General features: G+C 36.9%; 1 protein-coding gene across 2 annotated transcripts in view; it reads left to right on the forward strand.

The window, feature by feature from the left end:
- The first annotated feature begins 16,863 nt into the window (after positions 1 to 16,863).
- NFU1 (NFU1 iron-sulfur cluster scaffold) overlaps positions 16,864 to 20,314 on the forward strand; it is a 39,261-nt gene continuing 35,810 nt past the window's right edge. Inside the window, exon 1 of one of the 2 annotated variants that reach the window (XM_003758875.4) lies at positions 16,864 to 17,029. In XM_003758875.4, coding sequence (XP_003758923.1) covers positions 16,971 to 17,029 — 59 coding nt within the window. In that variant the 5' untranslated portion in view covers positions 16,864 to 16,970. The remainder of the gene's footprint in view (positions 17,030 to 20,314) is intronic. The other variant, XM_012540725.3, reaches the window with a different exon arrangement.

Consider the following 20,314-nt stretch of genomic DNA (forward strand, 5'->3'; position numbering starts at 1 on the left):
CTTGGGTCATTTTTGAAATCACACTTTTTCCTGGGATTAGAGAAGCCTTAAGCTATACTTGTGGTCATTACTTTCAAAGCATCCAACACTTTTTAGTCTTTGCCTTCATTCTCGGGCACAATGTGAGGGACAGACTCTTTCCGAGTTCATATGTCTTACTTTCTGATATTATGCAGAGATAGAACAGGGAGTATATACCTCAAAAGGCAACAATTATGGGACTAGAACCTTCAGCTCTGGACACTTAATCCAGCATTCCTTCTGTGACACCACATATCTGGTGCTGCTGACAACATGTATATCTAGTTGTAATTGTTTAACATATACATAAAAATGGTCCTTTCACACACCTCATCCCAAACCACATAAAAAAAGCATCAGACACTTTGGTCTGAATCCATAACACTGTGATATGGGGAATGAGTTCCTAGTGAAGTAACTCCCTCTACTAATGCAGATCAGCAATTATTCTGCAACTTGGACTCTAGGGCAACTGCAGTTCTTGCAATTTTACAACGCTGGGGCTCTGAAAAGTTCTGTCCTTCCTATCTATTTCTAAACATTGTCATCTTTAAAGTTCTCATGAATAGAGGCAGTATGGCAGAAATGAGATTTGAGAGCTACTCAAAGATAAAATTAATTCACAGAACAAACATTATATGCTTAGGCAGTGGGGAATAGAAAATAAGCAGTGTCTATGGATGTGGAAAATAAGGTTGAGACTGTTGGCAAATTTAAAGCATCATTACATCATTATACTAAACCATAAAGATCTAATCCAATTCAGCAAGCATTAAGTGCTTTCTATGGGCTAGATGCTAGGAGAGAACAAGATAATTTCTTAAAGGAAGTTGTAGTCCCTACTCTTGTGGGCTTGCCATTTAAAAAGAGAATTATACACAGATAACTATAATATTTGTTCCATAGATGAACAACTGAAGAGCAAAGTGGCTAAGTGATTTTCCTGAAATTCAAAAAGTTAATCTCAGAGCGAAGATTGGATCTAGGCTGCCTGCTTCTCAGTCCAATGTCATTTTTACCAAACCACATCATATCTAGCCCAAGATAGGACTGAGGACTGAGGACTGAGCTGGCAAAGTTTAGAAATAGGTAGATAGAAAGGAATTTTCATCAATACTTTTACTGGAGGCAGGAACTAACTCCAACAACATATTTTAACTCCTATAATTTTGTCAAGTTTTAGGATTTGCTTGAGGGTGAGTTAAGGCAGAATTTTAAGTCGGATCCTTCTGATACAGATTGAACACACTATCCACTGTATATTGCCCACTGCCTGGGCACTAAGACAGCAGGTAGTGCAGTGGTTAGAGTGCTGGCCTGGAGTCAGAAAGACCTGAATTCACGTCCAGCCTTAGACACTTGCTGGGTGACCCTAGGCATGCCATTTAATTTCTGTCTTCACTTTCCTCAAATGTAAAATGATATTAGTGCCTAATTTTAGAACATTATAAAGTTGGTATCTGGTAAGTCCTTTTCCTTCCTTTCTAGAATATTATAAAATTGGTATTTAGTAAGTCCTTTTCCTTCCTTTCTTTGTGCAAACATGTAAACAACTACAAATGAAACAAATGAAGTATGTATACACATGCATATTTTGTATAAATACATATATTAACAGGAAGCTTTAGAATTCTTTGCCTAGTGGTGTAACATAGAGCTGCAGTTTAGGAAGCTCATTTTGACAGTTGAATAGAAGATGAACTGGAATCGGAAGAGATGAGGCAGGGAGACACCAAACAGGAATTGCAATAGAATAGTCACAAGGTGATAAAGGCCTGCCACCACGGTGAAGAGAAGGTAATATATACAAGAGACAGTAGAAATGAGATTTAGCAACGTGTGGAATAAGTACAACTGAGGAGTCAGTCTTAAGATATGAGCCCAAGTAACCAGGATGATGCCCTTAACAGTAACTGGGAAGTTGGGAAAGAGGAGGGTGTGTATGGAAGTGATAATGACTTTAGTTTTGAACATAGCGAGTTTGAAATATTGAGTTCAGTAGTTGATGATACAAAACTAAAAGGAAAAAGTTGGGGCTTGATAACTAGATCTGACAGTCTTTTACATGGAGATAAATGAACCTATGAGAAATGAGGAGAAAAGGACCCAGAAAAATGGTGTGCTAGGTAATGTTTAACAATGAGCTCTTCAAAAAAGAAGTATGCAGTCCAAATTTTAAGTTCAATCACCATTATTAATATATTTCTCCATCACATTCTAAAGTCTAAATCAACAAAACAATAAACCAAGGTCTGATTTGTAGTTGCCAATTTCTGAAGTATTAATGGTAACACTAAAAATTTAATAATCAACTCTCAGGTTCAAGCTGGCTTCAACAAAATCCTTTGTGGATTACACCCATAATTGCTGAGCATGATTTGGACAAAGAGTTTGCAAAAGAGACAAAGAATGATAAGATATGTAGGATGAGAACCAGGAAAAAGTGATTTCATGAAAACCTAAAAAGGAGAAAGTTATCTAAGAAAAGAGAGTGGTTAGTAATGTTAATTCAGAGAGATTAAGGATAAGGATAAAAAGGTCAATAAATTTGGCAATTAAAAAAGCATTAGTAACTTTGGAGAAAACAGCTTCAGGTGAATGCTCATGTCAAAAACAAGCCTACAGAAGATTTAGAAGTGAGTAGAGGAAGTAAAGATACCAGTTTGATCACAGACAGCTTTTTCATAGCCATGAAACGGAAAAGTGATATAGGTTAATAGTTAATGGGAAGGACTAGATTAAGTAAGACTTTTTTTTTTTTTTTTAAGAATAAAATTGTTTATTAGCAGGTATATTGAGAGAGATAGACGTTTAGTGAGAGTGGGGATGATAGGAAATGATGGAGTATATAGAATGGAATGAAATCATTGATGATGTAGAGGAGCCACACTAGCAACAAGAAAGGACAGCTTTCTACATTGAGACATGGGAAGGAGGAAATAGTGGTGGAAGATACTTGAATAAAGTGAGATGAAGAAAGAGTTCTTGACAAATTGCCTCAATTATCATGATGAAATGGAGACAAGAAAGTTCCACATTTGAGGTTTCCATCTGAAATACTGAGATAGTCACATTCCAGCTTTCCCAAATTATTTGTGCCCTCTTACAAGTGCTAAAGAATTTGACACCTATACCTCTCAAAAGGATGAATTCTTAGACATGTAAGATACAAATTTTAAAATATTTGGAAGCCTCTGTTTCAGTAAAGCAATATGTTAGGACATAGAATGTAGAAAAAAAATTTAAAATACTCCCTATCCTCATGGAGCTAACACTCTAGAAGGGAGCTGATACCAATATAGATCCCTTAAGAAATTCTACCAAAGGATGAGGCAACATGCTGTTGCATTGTAACTTTATTAGTGAGTTATAAGAAAAAATGCTACATGAGGTCAAAAGAGGTTTAACATTCAGGAACAATATTACTAACCAGGAGGTAAAAGGAATGACTTCTTAAAAAGATGGCATTTGAGTTAGGTTTTAGGTTGTAGGTTTGGATTTTTTGCTTATGTTTTTGTTTTTTGGATAAAGCATCAGCCTTATGGGCTAAATACTATCAACACGTATTTTATGTAGTGCCTACTAAAGCATTTTGGTTATTAGTGCAAATCAGGAAACAATCGCTAATCATATAAAATTTACGTTCCAATGGGAGAGACTATAAATATAAGCAAATGTAAATGAAATTGTAAAATATAAGGTAGTTTGAAGCTGGAAAGGATGAAGAAAAGCTTCATGCAGAATGATATACTGAAGTGGCATATTAAACAAGAAACTGTAAAGCTACAAGGTGAAGAGGAAGTGTATTCCAAGCCTAGAGAATGACCAGGAGCACAAAGATACAGAGAAAAAATCTGGGCCACCATGTATGAGGTACATAAAGGGCCAGTCCAGCTATATTGCAGACCATGCAGGAGGAGTGATATTAGTCCAAAGAAAGTGGCAGGGTAAAAAGTATAAAATATAAGCAATATAAAAGGAATAAAATACAATGTTACCACCCAAGAGTCAGACAAAGCTTTGTGAAAGAAGTGGCATTTGAGTTGAGTAGCATAGCATAATAGAAAGTAAAATGGCTAGTTAGGATTAAGAGATGAATAGAAATTCAGCAAAGGAAGAGAGAGGGATCTTTTCAGGTCCAAGAAATGATGTGAACAAAAAAGTCAAATGAAAGATCAAACAGACTGTTTGGGAGCAGATGGTGTTACAGTTTGGTCAAAACATAAAATGCATGAAAAAAAGTAAAACAAGATAAGGCTGGAAATACAAAAAGATATCAGATCAAGGAGGGCTGACTACTACTAGCCCCAATAGGAAGAATGACAAAATGAAATTATACAATAGACACCAGGAAAGATAAATATGAAAAAAGTTGGGAGAAAATATGAAAGACAAGTTCCTCATCAGAACTCATAATTACCCAGAGAAAGAGAGCACTCCATGAGGTTGGGGCATGCCCTTAGTGGGCAGGCTAAATCCTGAAAAACAGTTAGCTGAGAAGAAGGAGAAGTGGGACTAAGTGCAATTAGGAGAGATACCACGGGGCATGGGAAAAGGGTAAGAGGAAAGAAATCATAAGATGGCCTATCAGTAGATTTTATAGGCAAAACAATCTCAGGAACATGGGTGGGATTTCTGACAAGACATGGCAAGGTGAGACTGTTCGAGATCTCTATTTCAGGGATTTGACATAACTTTTACCTCCCCAGAGGGTGGGATCATGAAGGTAAACTGATCTTTGTCACTGTCTTCTCCCTGCTTACCTCAAGGATCAATTCTTTATTTTCTCTTTGTCCAATACACCATTCAGGATCTCATTATTAGGGGATATTGTTTAGTCATTTCAATCATGTCCCAAGTCTTCATGACCCCATTTGAGATTTTCTTGGCAAAGATACTGGCATGGTTTGCCATTTCCTTTGTTAGGTAATTTTATAGATGGGGAAATTGGGGCAAACAGAGTTAATTGACTCGCCCAGGATCACACAGTTAGTAGTTGGCTGGATTTGAACTCAGGTCTTCTTGACTCCAAGTCCAGTGTTCTATGCACAGCATAGGCTTGGGAGGGAAATAAAAGAGGGCAAAGTAAAAGGGCAATGATCGATATAAGTGTCATCAAATATTTGAAGGGCCATCATGTGAATAAATGTTAGATCTGTTCTACTTGGTTCTAGAAGAAAATATATAAGTTGGGGAACTCAAGAAGAGGAAGATTGCAACTGGATTAGTATAAGGAAATTTCCCCTTAACAATTAGAACTATCCAAAAATAGAATACTCTGCTCAGGAAGAAGTCAATACCACTAGAAGTCCTTGGGCAAAGCTGGATGCACATTTATCTGAGATGCTGTAGAAAATATTCATGCTTCATATAAGGATTGGCCTAAATGGCTTTTGAAGTGCCTGTGATAGACAGCATTTTGCAGCATCATGAAAGAGAATTACAGAATGTTAGAGCTAAGAAAAGTTTTTAAGGTCATAGTCCAACACCTTTGTCCTATAAAGCCCATATAAGAACATTTATAAAATGCTCTAGGATTTGCCAAATTTTATATACATATATGCAAATGTGTATTTCTATATGGATATATATATATACATACATGTGAGTATACACTCATGTGCACACACACATAATCTCATTTAATCTTTACAATTCCGAGGGAGATATTCTCATTTTTGACAGATGAGGAAATTAAGAAGTTAAGTAGCTTGCCCAGGGTCACACAACTGTCAAGTATCAGACTGAACTCTTCCTGACTTGGAAAAAAAAGAAAAAAAAAGTCTTTGCTTTCACAAAATATTCATCAGATGAATTTTTCTGTATTAGCAATCTTTGAAAATTGGTTTTATATGGAGTCAGATCACCAATTCAAATCAAATTAAATAATTTATGTAAAGGGCTTTGATCCATTAAACACTATATTAAAGGTAAGATGATGATTACTATTTTTGAAAATTTCAATAGTATTTTATTTTTCCAAATACATGTAAAGATAAGTTTTCAACATTTTTTTTGCATAGCTCTCATTTATTTTATTTTTAAATATTTTAATAGAATTTTATTTTTCCAAATACTTGCAAAGATAGTTTTAAACATTCATCTTTGCAAAGCCTTGTGCTCCAAAATGTTCTCCCTCTCTACTCCCCAAGACGGCAAGTAATCTGATATAGATTAAACATGTGCAATTCTTCTAAATATATTTCTATATTCGTCATGTTATGTAAGAAAAATCAGATCAAAAAGGGGAAAAAATAGGAGAAAAAGAAAAAACAAGTAAATCAACAATAACAAAAATAGTGAAAATACTATGCTTTCATCCATATTCAGTTTGTATAGTTCTCTCTGACTACAGATGGCACTTTCCATCACAAATCTATTGGAATTGCCTTGAATCACCTAATTGTTAAAAAAATAAAAAAGCCAAGTCCATCACAGTTGATCATCACATATAGTCTTTCAACATTCATTTTAATAAGATTTTAAGTTACAATTTTTTTTCTCCCTTTCCTTTACCTTCCCCCTCCCCAAGACAGTAAACAATCTGGTATGAGTTATACACATATCATTTTAAACAAATTTTCACATTAGTTATGTTGTGAAGGAAAAAATCAGAATAAAAGGGGAAAAGTAAGAGGAAAAAAGCAAATAACAGCAAAAAATATAAAAATATATTGTACATTGTGGTCAGAAACTGGAAACTGAGTGGATGCCCATCAATTGGAGAATGGCTGAATAAATTGTGGTATATGAATATTATGGAATATTATTGTTCGGTGAGAAATGACCAGCAGGATGATTTCAGAAAGGCCTGGAGAGACTTACATGAACTGATGCTGAGTGAAATGAGCAGGACCAGGAGATCATTATATAGTTCAAAAACACTACTATATAATAATCAATTCTGATGGATGGGGCCATCTCCAGCATTGAGATGAACCAAATCAGTTCCAATACAGCAGTAATGAATTGTACTAGCTATACCCAGCGAAAGAACTCTGGGAGATGACTATGAACCATTACCTAGAATTCCCAATCCCTATATTTTTGTCTGCCTGCATTCTTGATTTCCTTCACAGGCTAATAATATACTATTTAAAAGTCTGATTCTTTTTGTACAGCAAAATAACTATTAGGACAATACTTATATTGTATTTAATTTATACTTTAACATATTTAACATGTATTGGTCAACCTGCCATCAGAGAGAGGAGATGGGGGGAAGGAGGGGAAAAATTGAAACAAAAGGTTTGGCAATTGTCAATGCTGTAAAATTACCCATGCATATAACTTGTAAATAAAAAGCTTATATATATATATATATACCATATTCAGCCTCCATAAGCTGATGTGGATGGCATTTTCTATCCAAGTCTTCGATCAATTTATTGCTGAGAAAAGCTAAGTCTATCATAGTCGATCATCACATAATCTTGCTGTTACTGTGTACAATGTTGATAATTACTATTATTGTTTCATTCAAGTATGTCTTGCCTCTTCAATGAAACTGTAAATTCCTTAAGGCCAGGAACCCAGATTTATATCACCATCACTACCACTATGCAGCACTTTCCCAAAAAGTAATGCTTGAGTTAGACTTTCAAAGATAAATTTTTTAAAAATAGAAGGGAAGGGGAAAAGAAAAGAGATGAGAAACAAGATCAATCAATTAATAAACATTTAGTAAGTGCCTATTATGGACCTGGCACTGAGGATACAAAAAGAGGTAAAAGACCATCCCTGCTTTCAAGAAGCTGACAATCGACTGCTGGGAAAATTGGAAACTAGTATGGCAGAAATTAGGCATAAACCTACACCTAAAACCATATACCGCAATAAGGTTGAAATGGGTTCATGATATAGATATAAAGAATGATACTATAAACAAATTACAAGAAAATAGGATAGTTTTCCTCTCATATCTATGGAGGAGAAAGGAATTTGTGACCAAAGAAAAACTAGAGATCATTATTGATAATAAAATAGATCATTTTAATCATATTAAGTTAAAAAGGTTTTGTACAAACACAACTAATGCAGAAAAAATTAAAATGGAATCAATAAGCTGGGAAAATATTTTTATATTCAAAGAATCTGATAAAGGCCTCATTTCTAAAATATATAGAGAACTGACTCAAAGTTATAATAGTTAAAGCCATTGATAAATTGGTCAAAGGATATGAACAAACAATTTTCAGATTAAGATATTGAAACTACTTGTAGCTGCATGAAAAGGTGCTCCAAATCACTATTGATCAGAGAAATGCAAATCAAGACAACTCTGAGATACCACTACCTACCTCTCAGATTGGCTAAAATGACAGGAAAAGATAATGATGAATGTTGGAGGGGATGCGGGAAAACTGAGACACTGATACATTGTTGGTGGAATTGTGATTGGATCCAACCATTCTGGAGAGTGATTGGGAACTATGCCCAAAAAGTTATCCAACTGTGCATACCCTTTGACCCAGAAGTGTCTCTACTGGGATTATATCCCAAAGTGATCTTAATAAAGGGAAAGGGACACCCACCTGTGCAAAAATGTTTGTGGCAGCCCTTTACGCAGTAGCAAGAAACTGGAAACTGAGTGGATGCCCATCAATTGGAGAATGGCTGAATAAATTACAGTATATGAATTCTATGGAATACTATTAATCTCTAAGAAATGACCAGCAGGATAATTTCAGAGAGGCTTGGAGAGACCTATATAAACTGATGCAAAGTAAAATGAGCAGAACCAGGAGATCATTATACACAGCAACAACAATACTGTATGATGACCAATTCTGATGGACATGGCTCTCTTCCACATGGAGATGATTCGGACCAGTTCCACTTGTGCAGTGATAAAGAGAACTATCTACACCCAGAGAGAGAACCATGGGAACAGAGGGTGGAACACAGCATAGCATTCTCACCTCCTGTTATTATTTGGTTGTATTGTTTCTTTTTTCTCAGTTTTTCTTTTTCTTCCTTCTTGATCTGATTTTTCCTCCACAACCGGATGGCTATCTATCTATCTATATATATATATATATATATATATATATATATATATATAATCTGAAATGTATTTCAGCATATTTGGCATGTATTTTGCCTGCCAGTTTGGGGAGGAGATGGGGGAAGAAGGGAGAAATTTGCAGCAGGGGGTTATGCAGGGGTCAATGTTGGAAAAATTACCCATGCATATGCTTTGTGAATAAAAAGCTTTAATAAAAAAAAGAAGCTGACAACTTGTAAATATACAAACATGTTATTCAAGCTACATACATGATAAACAGGAAATAATAGTGGGAAGTCAATGAAATTAAGAGGGTTTAGAGAAGGTTTTCTACAGAAGGCAGGATTTTAGTTGGGACTGAGAGGAAACTAGGAAAGTCAGTAGTCTGAGCAGTGGAGAGAGAATATATCAGGCATGGAGGACAATCCAAGAGATGAAGTGTCTTGTCTGTAGAAAAGCCAGAGGGCAGTTAGATAGGGCAGTGGATAGAGCACAGGCCGTGGAATTGGGAGGACTTCAGTTCAAATCCACCTTCAGACACTTAACACTTCCTAGTTATGTGACTGTGGGCAAATCACTTAATCCCAATTGCCTCACCAAAATAAATAAATAAATAAATAAGATTTAAAAATAAGGAAAGAAAAGCCAGAATGCCATTGTCATTGGATCAAAGAGAATATATAGGAAAGAAAAGTCTAAAAAAACTGGAAAGATAGGAGATAATTAGATTATGAAGGGTCTTCAATGTCAAGCAAAGAATTTTGTATCCAATCTTGAAGGCAATAGAAAGCTACAGTGGGGAAGAAAAGAAGAATGACATGACTAGACCTATTGCTTTAGAAAAATCTCTTTAGTGTCTGAATTGACAGACAGATTGGAATATAGACAGATAAGCTAGACAGACCCACCTGCAGATTATTATAGTAATCTAAGTGATGAGGGCCTGCACCAGAATGGTGGCAGAGAAGAGAGCATATTCAAAAGATGTTGCAAAGATAAAACTGACAGGCCTTAGCAACCACTTAGATATGGGGGTTAAGGAACCCAGAGTGACTCCTGGGTTGTGAGTCTAAAGAAGGTGTTGCCTTCTGTAGTATTAGGAAGAAAAGAAATTAGAGCAGGAAGAGTTTAGGGAGAAAGATAATGAGTTACATTTTGGACATATTGAATTTAAGATGTCTAGTGGACACTGAGTTTGAGATATCTGAAAGGCAGTTGGAGATGTGAAACTGAAGGTCAGCACAGAGACTGGAGCAGAATAGATCAGCACAGAGATGGTAAATAAATCCCTGGGAATTGATGAGGTCATCCAGTGAAGTAGTATAATGGGAGAAGAGAAAAAGGGCCCAGAACAGAACTTTAAGGAACTAGAATTACTGGGTAAAATAAGATCTGGCAAAGGAGATAGAGAAAAAGCAGTCATATAGCTAGGAGGAAAACGAGGAGAGAGAGTAGTGTCCTGAAAACCTAAAGAGAGAAGAGTGTCAAGAAGGAAGTGATTGGAGCAGAGCCAAGATAGCAAAGTAGACACATCTTTATCTGAGCTCCTCCTACTCTCCCTCAGATCAACACCAGATCAAGCCTCTGAATTGGTTTTGGAGTGACAGAATCCACAAATATTTGGAGTATAACACATTTCCAAAAGAAGATACTTTGGAAGAATTTCAGAAATGGTCTGTTTCAATCAGGCAGGGGGAAAGACTGCAGAGGCAGACACAGCATATGGAGTCTGGGGCTTTTTCAGTAGCCTGCATTGGAGAATCTACTGGGAGACTCTTAGGCTACTCTGTCCTAGTTACAAGTCAGTTGATCAGCAGATTAGCTGTGAGACACCTAAAGTAAATTCAAAAAGCAAATAGTGAGGGGCAGCTAGGTAGCACAGTGAATCTGTCAGGATACAAGTTGTCAGGAGGACCTCAGTTCAAATCTGGCCTCAGACACTTAATGCTTCCTAGCTGTGTGACCCTGGACAAGTCACTTAACCCCAATTGCCTCAGCAAGCAAAAAAAAAAAAAAAAAAAAAAAAAGGCAAATAGTGAGCCTTTGAATCCCCTCCAAAAAACCTGGGACCAGGCCACACCTACCTAGCAATGGAAGTCCGTTAGCAACTCTGGCCCCAGGGCAACTTAAAAAGTCTGTTGCCCGATTGGCTTAAGAGCAATTTTTATAAAAATTGAGCAAAAAAGGCAAAAATAATCTAACCATAGATAGCTTTTTTGGAGAGTGAAAAGAACAGACCTCAATCTCTGAAGATCCTAAAGGCAAATCATCTATGGATGAAACCCCAAAGGGCAATAAGAGTTGATTCCCATTTCATAAAGCTGTTTTGAAAGAATTCAAAAAGGATCTTAAAAGAAAGAAGAAAATGGGGAAAGGAAAAGAGAACTTGGCAAGAGAGTTTGGAAAAGGAAAAAAAAAGAAATTATCTGAAGAAAACTCCTTAAAAATAGATTTGATGAAATGGAAAAAGCATATAACTCCTTACAAAATAGATATGAAAAAGAAACTAATTTGTTGAAAAGCAGAATTTGTGAAGTGGAAAAAAAATGCAATGAATAAAATACCTCATTTAAAAGTTCCACTGGCCAAATGCAAAAGGAAATAAAAAAGCTAACTGAAGAAAATAATTCTCTAAAAATTAGAATTAAAGAAATGGAAGTGAATGACTCAATGAGACTTCAAAAATCAGTCAAACAAAACTGAAAAAATCAAAGAAACTGTAAAATGTCTCATTGAAAAAACAACTGACCTGGAAAATAGATCTAGAAGAGACAATCTAAGAATTATTGGACTTCCTGAAAACCATGATGAAAAAAAGAGCCTAGACATAATCTTTCAGGAAATCATTAAGGAAAATTGCCTTGATATCCTAGAACCAGGAGGTAAAATAGCCATTGAAAAAATTCAATGAAATAATATCAAAACTAAACATATATGCATCAAGTGATATAGCACCCAAATTTCTAGAGAAGTTAAGAGAGCTGAAAGAAGAATTAGACAGCAAAATTATACTAGTGAGGGTTCTCAACCTTATTCTTTTAGAACATAAATCAAACCACAAAATAAATAAGAAAGAAGTTCAGGATATAAATAGAGTTCTAGAAAAGTTAGGTATAATAGAACTTTGGAGAAAATTGAAGGGAAACAGAAAGGAATATGCTTTTTTTCTTGGCAGTACATGGAACCTATATAAAAATTGACCATATATTAATGTGCATAAAAATCTCAAAATCAAATGCAGAAAGGCAGAAATAATAAATGTATTTTTTCAGATCATGATGCCATAAAAATTATATGCAATAAATGGCCTGGGGAAAATAGACCAAAAAGTAATTGGAAACTAAACAATCTAATCCTAAAGATGAATGGGTGAAACAACAAATCATAGATACAATTGATAATTTCACACAAGAGAATGATAATAATGAGACCACATACAAAAATTCATGGGTTGCAGCCAAAACAGTTCTTAGGGGAAGTTTTATATCTCTATATGTTTACTTACATAAAATGGAGAAAGAGAACATCAATGTACTGAACTTACAAATAAAAAAGCTTTAAAAAGAACCAATTAAAACCCCCCAATTAAATACCTAATTTGAAATTCTGAAAATAAAAGATCAATAAAATTGAAGGAAAAGTATTGAATTAATAAATAAAAGTAAGAGTTGGTTTTATGAAAAACCAACAAAATAGATAAACCTTTGGTTAATTTGATTAGAAAAAGGAAAGAAGAAAAACAAATTGATAATATCAAAAATGAAAAGGGAGAACTCCACCAATGAAAAAAAAATTAGAGCAATAATTAGGAGTTATTTTGCCCAGATTTATGTCAATAATGGATTCCAGATTAACAGAAGAGGAAATAAATCACTTAAATCCCCCAATTTTAGAAAAAAACAAAACAAGTTATTAATCAGTTCCCTAAGAAAAAATGTCCAGTGCCAGATGGATTTACTTGTGAATTCTACCAAACATTTAAAGAACAACTAATTCCAATACTATGCAAAGTATCTGAAAAAATAGGGAAAGAAGGAGTCCTATCAAATTCCTTTTATGACACAGATATAGTGTTGATCCCTAAACCAGGTAGGGATCCCTAAACCAGAGGAAAAAAATATATAGACCAATCTCCCTAATGAATATTGATTGAAAAATCTTAAATAAAATATTAGCAAAGAGATTACAGCAAATCATCCCCAGGATATACACCATCAACAAGTAGGATTTATACCAGGAATGCAGGACTGGTTCAAATTAGGAAAACTATTAGCATAATTGACTTTATCAATAACCAAATTAACCAAAATCATATGATTATCTCAATAGATGCAGAAATAGCATTTGATAAAATCCAACACCCATTCCTAGTAAAAACATTACAGAGTATAGAAATAAATGGACTTTTCCTTAAAATAGTCATTAGCATCTATTTAAAAGCATCAGTAAGCATCATATGTAATGGTGATTAACTGGAACCATTTCCAATAAAATCAATATTAAATAGTAAAGGTGTTATCCACTATTACCATTACTATTCAATATTGTATTAGAAATGCTAGCTTTGGCAATAAGAGATGAAAAAGAGATTAAAGGAATTAGAATAGGCAATGAGGAAACCAAATTATCACTCTTTGCAGATGATATAATGGTATACTTAGAGAATCCTAGAGAATCAACTAAAAAACTACTAGAAACAATTCACAACTTTAGCAATGTTGCAGGATACAAAATAAATCCACAGAAATCATCAGCATTTTAATATATTACCAACAAATTACCAAGCTGCTGCTTGTCCAGCAGCAAGACATAAAAAGAGAAATTTAAAATAACTGTATATAATATATTTGGGAGTCTACCTGCCAAAGCAAAATAAGGAACTGTATGAACACAACTACAAAACACTGACCACACAAATAAAGTTAGATCTAATCAATTGGAAAAATATCAAGTGCTCATGGGTAGGCTGAGCAAATATAATGAAAATAACAATACTACCTAAATAAATCTACTTATTCAGTGTCATGCCAGTCAAACTCCTAAGGAATTATTTTACAGATTCAGAAGAAAGTAATAACAAAGTTCATGGAGAAAAGAGGAAAAAGTGACTAGTGCAATGCTCATAGACAGAGAGATAAGTGATGGGTCAAGAGACTGAAAGTCACCATGTTGAAGAAGAAGGTTTTTGTAAGGCTAGACAGGCAAGGTGAAAAGGGTATAGATTATAGTTGACTAGGGGGATTTCAGAATTCTTAAACATAGAGATGGTGCCTTTCTGGGTGACTGTGAGATCAAGAATATGATCATTCTTGTAAGTCGTTAAAGAGTAAGCCATGTGTGTAGCAGAAGTCATAACAGTCCTCTGTGAGGGCAGGAGTTGGGGAAGAAAGAAAATTGTGAACCAGGTATCAAATTCATTGTAAAAGTTAGGCAACAATAGGTAGAACACCAGTTCTGAAGTCAGGAGGAGTCAAGTTCAAAGCTGACCTCAGATACTTGACACTTATAAGCTGTATGATACTGGGCAAGCCACTTAACCCCAGTTGCCTCAAAGGAAAATGGAAGGAGTAGCACAGGAAAAGATTTAAGATGAAGAAAAGTCTGTTGCCTATGGAACAAGCATTCCAGAGGGCACAGTCGAAGGGCTGGGTGGTATTTGATTGAAACTTTGGAGTGGGAGTGTTGAAGGGTATAGACCTGAGGAATCAGGCTGGGGAGTTTGGATGAAGGAGTTCAGAGTTACAGGGATGTGAAGGATATGACAAGGTATGAGAATGTTCATTATTCAGTGGAAGGTTCTCTTCCTTAGCCACACACAAGGCTGGTCATAACCTTGAACTCACAGTTACCTAGAATGGCACCATCTCTTTGTTCAAGAATTCTGAAATCCCGCTTTTCAACTACAATCTATACTCTTTTCATCTTGCCTATCTTGCCTTTAAAAAAAAACAAACAAACCTTCTTTGACATGGTGACCTCCAGTCTCTTTACCCATCACTTATCTCCCAGAACATGTCCCTTACACTAATCACTTTTTCCTTTTTTCTCCATCTTGAACCTTTAGTGAACCAAATTACCTCTTCTTCTTTGAGGATGTAAATGTGAGATGGGAGGCACATGGTCAGATAAGAGGTCTTACTCCTCAAGTCCTTATCCTTTCTATGACTGGAGATTAGGCAGGACAAGGACACAAGTAGAGAAGGAAATTGAGTCTACATAGTAGGATAAGTCTCATTACCCTCTAGCTTTTCTCTTTTGCTTTTTTCAAATGACAGGTGCATTTGGAGATGGCCAGAAATCAGAAGATAAATTGCTTCTCTTTTCATGTATATGGGTTCTCTGGATCCCAGCTGGAAGATTAGGCCAAAGGTGGAAGTTGCCTTGTGCTGGCACATGTGGAAGTCACGGCTTTTAAGTAGACAGAAGTTACTCTGCCAGTCCACTTTCAGCTTTCCCTCACAGGACACACCTCATCCAGCAAGGAAGTTTGTGTGCTGCCCTGAGGCCATCTCACTTAGGGAAGTGCTATGGGGTGGCAGTAGAAAGTGGTGGATTTAGCTATTCAAGACTGAGCTTATAAACTAAAGGAGACTAGGAAGCTACACTAGCTTTTAATACCAGGAAACTGGGTATCTGGATTGAAGTCAAACCCAAAGAGAGTACTGAAAAAAGTCTCTAAGTCAACTGACTTAGGTTTGGCTCTCAGTTCCTTTATGTGAACCTGGGCAAATTCTTCATCTATAAAAAGATAACCATAATAACTAATTAACAACCATAATAATATCTGTCATTTGTATAGCATTCCACACTACAGATAAGTCTATATTGATAAATATTTAACAGGTGATTCTTTGGAGAAAAAAAAAAGTACGCACACACTTTTGAGTATTATCTACATGATTAACATTTTATCTATCACTTTTTATTTTTTTTAAATAACTTTTTATTGACAGAACCCATGCCAGGGTAAATTTTTTTTTTACAACATTATCCCTTGCACTCACTTCTGTTCCGATTTTTCCCCTCCCTCCCTCCCTCCACCCTCTCCCCCAGATGGAAAGCAGTCCTATACATGTTAAATAGGTTACAGTAGATCTTGGATACAATATATGTGTGCAGAACCGAACAGTTCTCTTGTTGCTCAGGGAGAATAGGATTTAGAAGGTAGAAGTAACCCGGGAAGAAGAACAAAAATAAAAGCAGTTTGCATTCATTTCCTAGTGTTCTTTCTTTGGGTGTAGCTGCTTCTGTCCATCCTTGATCAATTGAAACTAAGTTAGATCTTCTCTTCGTCGAAGAAATCCACTTCCATCAGAATATCTATCACTTTTTAAAGTTGAGACAATCGACTGAACAGTACGTCAATCCAAGGTCGTCAAGCTAAACATTTAACAGCCTGGCTGACTGCTTCCATCTGACTCCAAGCTAGCCCAACCAGGACGCTCTCGTCCCTACATCGCTGGAAAGTAGTGGTGGAAGATAATTATCTTCATCTTACGCACAAGAAGCAAAGGTCTCAGGAGTGGGGAAATTTAGCATCCAAGGCGGGTTTTAAACTCAGATCTCTCAACTTTTCTGCGTCTACGATTCTTCCCCATACTGCATTCTAAATGAACACAAATTTGTCCAGCTCTTGCTGCGATCTGCATTTTCACTGTGTAAAGAGGAAGCAACAAAACTCCGTGGTTCCCCCCACCGCCAGAGATACAAATCTGTCCTAAGGGCTCTGCAGTTTCTGATTTGATCAGCAGAGGGCAGTCAGTTCCATTTAGCGCCCTCCCCCTTCCCCCCCCTGCCCTACTTCTTTAAGGACGTTCGGCTCCTGGACGCTTCATTTCCGGCCTTTCTGAACAGGCGTTTGGTAGGGGCTACCACTGTTGAGGAAGGTTGGGGGCGGGGAGAAAAGGTCCTCGCTGCACGTCTACGCCGCTAAGTGTCCAAGATGGCCGCCGGCCGGCTGGCTTGGGGGACCGCAGCCGTTTTGGTGGGGCTGCGCGGCCGGTAGGTGATGCTCCCGGAGCCCGCGGGCGGGGAACGGGAGGACGCGAGGCTGAGACCACCCTGGGGGCTGCCCTCTCTCCCCCGCTCTCGGGCTGGGGACCCGGATCAGTCGTGTCTCCTAGCGACACCATCTCGCGTTCGCCCTGCCCTCCTTGGGGGTGGGGAGAACGGGACCCTTGTCCTGCCCCCTCCCTCGTCGCCGGCGGAAGCGGCGTCCTGGAGGGGCGGGGCCGCTCCCGTCACTCCTCCTTCAGCCCTGCAGCGTCGCTTGTGCTGGGCCCGCCCCGCGCCGTGTTTTCCTCTGCTCTTTCCGGGAGCCCTGGGTACCCTGAGGTTCCCTCCCCTCTCCGCTGTTCCTGCGCATGCGTTAGAGGGTCCCCCACTCTGGAGACTCCAGAGCCAAAGCACCTAGAACATAAACTCTCTCCGAGCTGGAAGCCCCGTGCTCAGGAGGCAAAGTTTTTGGGGCGAAAGCGTCTTTAGAACAAGTAGATTATTAAACTGGAAGGTAGAAGGGCAGAGATCTTAGAGTGTTGGAAGTAGAAGGGATTGTGGACCTGGAATGTCAGAGGGATCCAGATAACAAAACAAAAGGGATGACAAGCAGCTTAAAGTACAGATACTGTAATGTTAAACTTGCCTATACGAGATCCAAAACGGTGTCGGGGCTAGAAGGAACGATAGGGACCGAATCTTTCAAACAATTTCAGAGTTGGAAGGGGAATTTAGTTTCCACTTTCCACAAGTAAAAACAGTCTCTTCCCTCCAACGCTTCTCTTTAAACCTATTCTTGATATTTCTCACCCTCTCTCTGATAAGTTGTTTGTATCCATCTCCCCCTCTAACGCTTCTCTTTAAACCTATTCTTGATATTTCTCACCCTCTCTCTGATAAGTTGTTTGTATCCATCTCCCCTCTAACGCTTCTCTTTAAACCTATTCTTGATATTTCTCACCCTCTCTCTGATAAGTTGTTTGTATCCATCTCTCCCTCTAGCTTCTCTTTAAACCATTCTTGATATTTCTCACCCTCTCTCTGATAAGTTGTTTGTATCCATCTCTCCCTCCAACGCTTCTCTTTAAACCTATTCTTGATATTTCTCACCCTCTCTCTGATAAGTTGTTTGTATCCATCTCTCCCTCCAACGCTTCTCTTTAAACCTATTCTTGATATTTCTCACCCTCTCTCTGATAAGTTATTTGTATCCATCTCTCCCTCCAACGCTTCTCTTTAAACCTATTCTTGATATTTCTCACCCTCTCTCTGATAAGTTGTTTGTATCCATCTCTCCCTCTAACGCTTCTCTTTAAACCTATTCTTGATATTTCTCACCCTCTCTCTGATAAGTTGTTTGTATCCATCTCTCCCTCTAGCTTCTCTTTAAACCTATTCTTGATATTTCTCACCCTCTCTCTGATAAGTTGTTTGTATCCATCTCTCCCTCTAACGCTTCTCTTTAAACCTATTCTTGACATTTCTCACCCTCTCTCTGATAAGTTGTTTGTATCCATCTCTCCCTCTAACGCTTCTCTTTAAACCTATTCTTGATATTTCTCACCCTCTCTCTGATAAGTTATTTGTATCCTTATCACCATGTATCTATGTCACCCCTAATAGAATGTAACCTCCTCCAAGCCGCAAGGTGGCTGGTCCGAGTGGACCTGAGATCTGCGACTCTCAGCAAGTTACTGAAGTCAATTTTCTCATCTGTCAAATGGGGATAATAATTAACGTTTAATTGGCAGGGTTGTTAGGATGATCAAAGGGGATTGTTAAGTGCAACACAGTAAGCCCTCTTTGAATGTTAACTTTTATTATGAGTATCAGATTTGATTGTCTTTGTATCTTCATTACTCAATACCGTTTGTAATACAAAATAACCACTTAGTAAAATGGTTGGTTGATATCTTCTTTCATCTCTTCCCCCTGCTGCTCCCTCAGTTAAATTGTATCAGCATCGCATAGTGCACAGCACCTTGCCAGGGAATTGAACTGAAATATTAGTGGGCTGAATTCAAGCCAGCTTGAATTTACTAAATATTTTTATGGTGGAAAAAGTAATAATAGCTCATATATGTAGTTTATATAGTTCATTAAATGCATGACTTCATTCTATGACTTCATAGGCACTTACCTAAACTAGTATTACTCTTTTCATCTAATAGATGAGAAGACCTGGGTTAGAGTTAATAAATGATAAGTGATTTGCTCAAGATCAAACAATAAATAACAGATCCCAGACCAAGGTATTCTGACAGCAAGGCCCATGATTTGCTACTTTGTCACATTATGACTCAAGTCAAGGGAAGTCCCTACTCAGGAAAAGTTTAAGTCAGGGTGAAAACAGTTGCCATAAAAGACAATAAATGTTTTTGATTAGAAAATTATATAGGATGGTATTTAATTAAATGCTAGTTTATGACTTGCCATTCTTTCCTACTTTATACTACCTGGAAATTTCTAGTAGAATAATATGATCTTAGACCTAGAAAAGAAACATCTATTCAGAACCTGGTCATCTTTTGGGTGAGGAAATAGAGGCCCAGAAATTCATTAAACTTTTTAAAAGATTTAGTAATTATTCTGCAGTGTCTCTTTTAAAACTTGGTTCTGATGTTTCCTTATGCCTTAAAGAAAGTCCTGGGTTTATCAAAGTATAAGCCCTGGTAAGTTCTATCCAGTTATAAAAAACTTTTGCGGTATTATTGATTTGACTGTTTTCTAAAGCTTTGGACTTAACGAAGTTTGGAAAGGCTCACCAAACAAGTTGCTGGATCACAAATTTTTCAACCACTGAAACTTTTCAAGTCTATATTGAAATTAGTAACCATTTATTAAGCACAAACTAAGCACAGGAGATACAAAAAAAGGTTAAAAGCCAGTCCCTGTCCTCAAGGAGCTCATGGTCTAATTATAGAGGATTTGTGATATTCTTGTGGATTCTTCTTATTGAAGTATATGCAATGTATTTTGACAAGATTAAATAGTTTGCCTGACATCACACACAAGTTTTATGTTAGATTCAGTGTTTGGCTAGCCACTAAATACCTTACAATTAGTTCATCATTTTTTTCCATTCTCTTTCTCAATTCCTCCTCTATTCCCAAAGTCTGCTAATGACACAGAAATGCTTACACAAGTAGTACTTAGATTCCTTTAACAGCTGATGAGTTTAACTATTAGTGGAAGAGTCGAACAAAGACAACTGATCAGATTAGTCTTTGGTGTCTCATTGTTGCTGCAAATCTTTGGGTTGTACAAGTATCTTACATTTAAAGTACAAAT

This window comes from Sarcophilus harrisii, chromosome 2, assembly GCF_902635505.1.
Source record: "Sarcophilus harrisii chromosome 2, mSarHar1.11, whole genome shotgun sequence".
Lineage (NCBI taxonomy): Eukaryota > Metazoa > Chordata > Mammalia > Dasyuromorphia > Dasyuridae > Sarcophilus > Sarcophilus harrisii.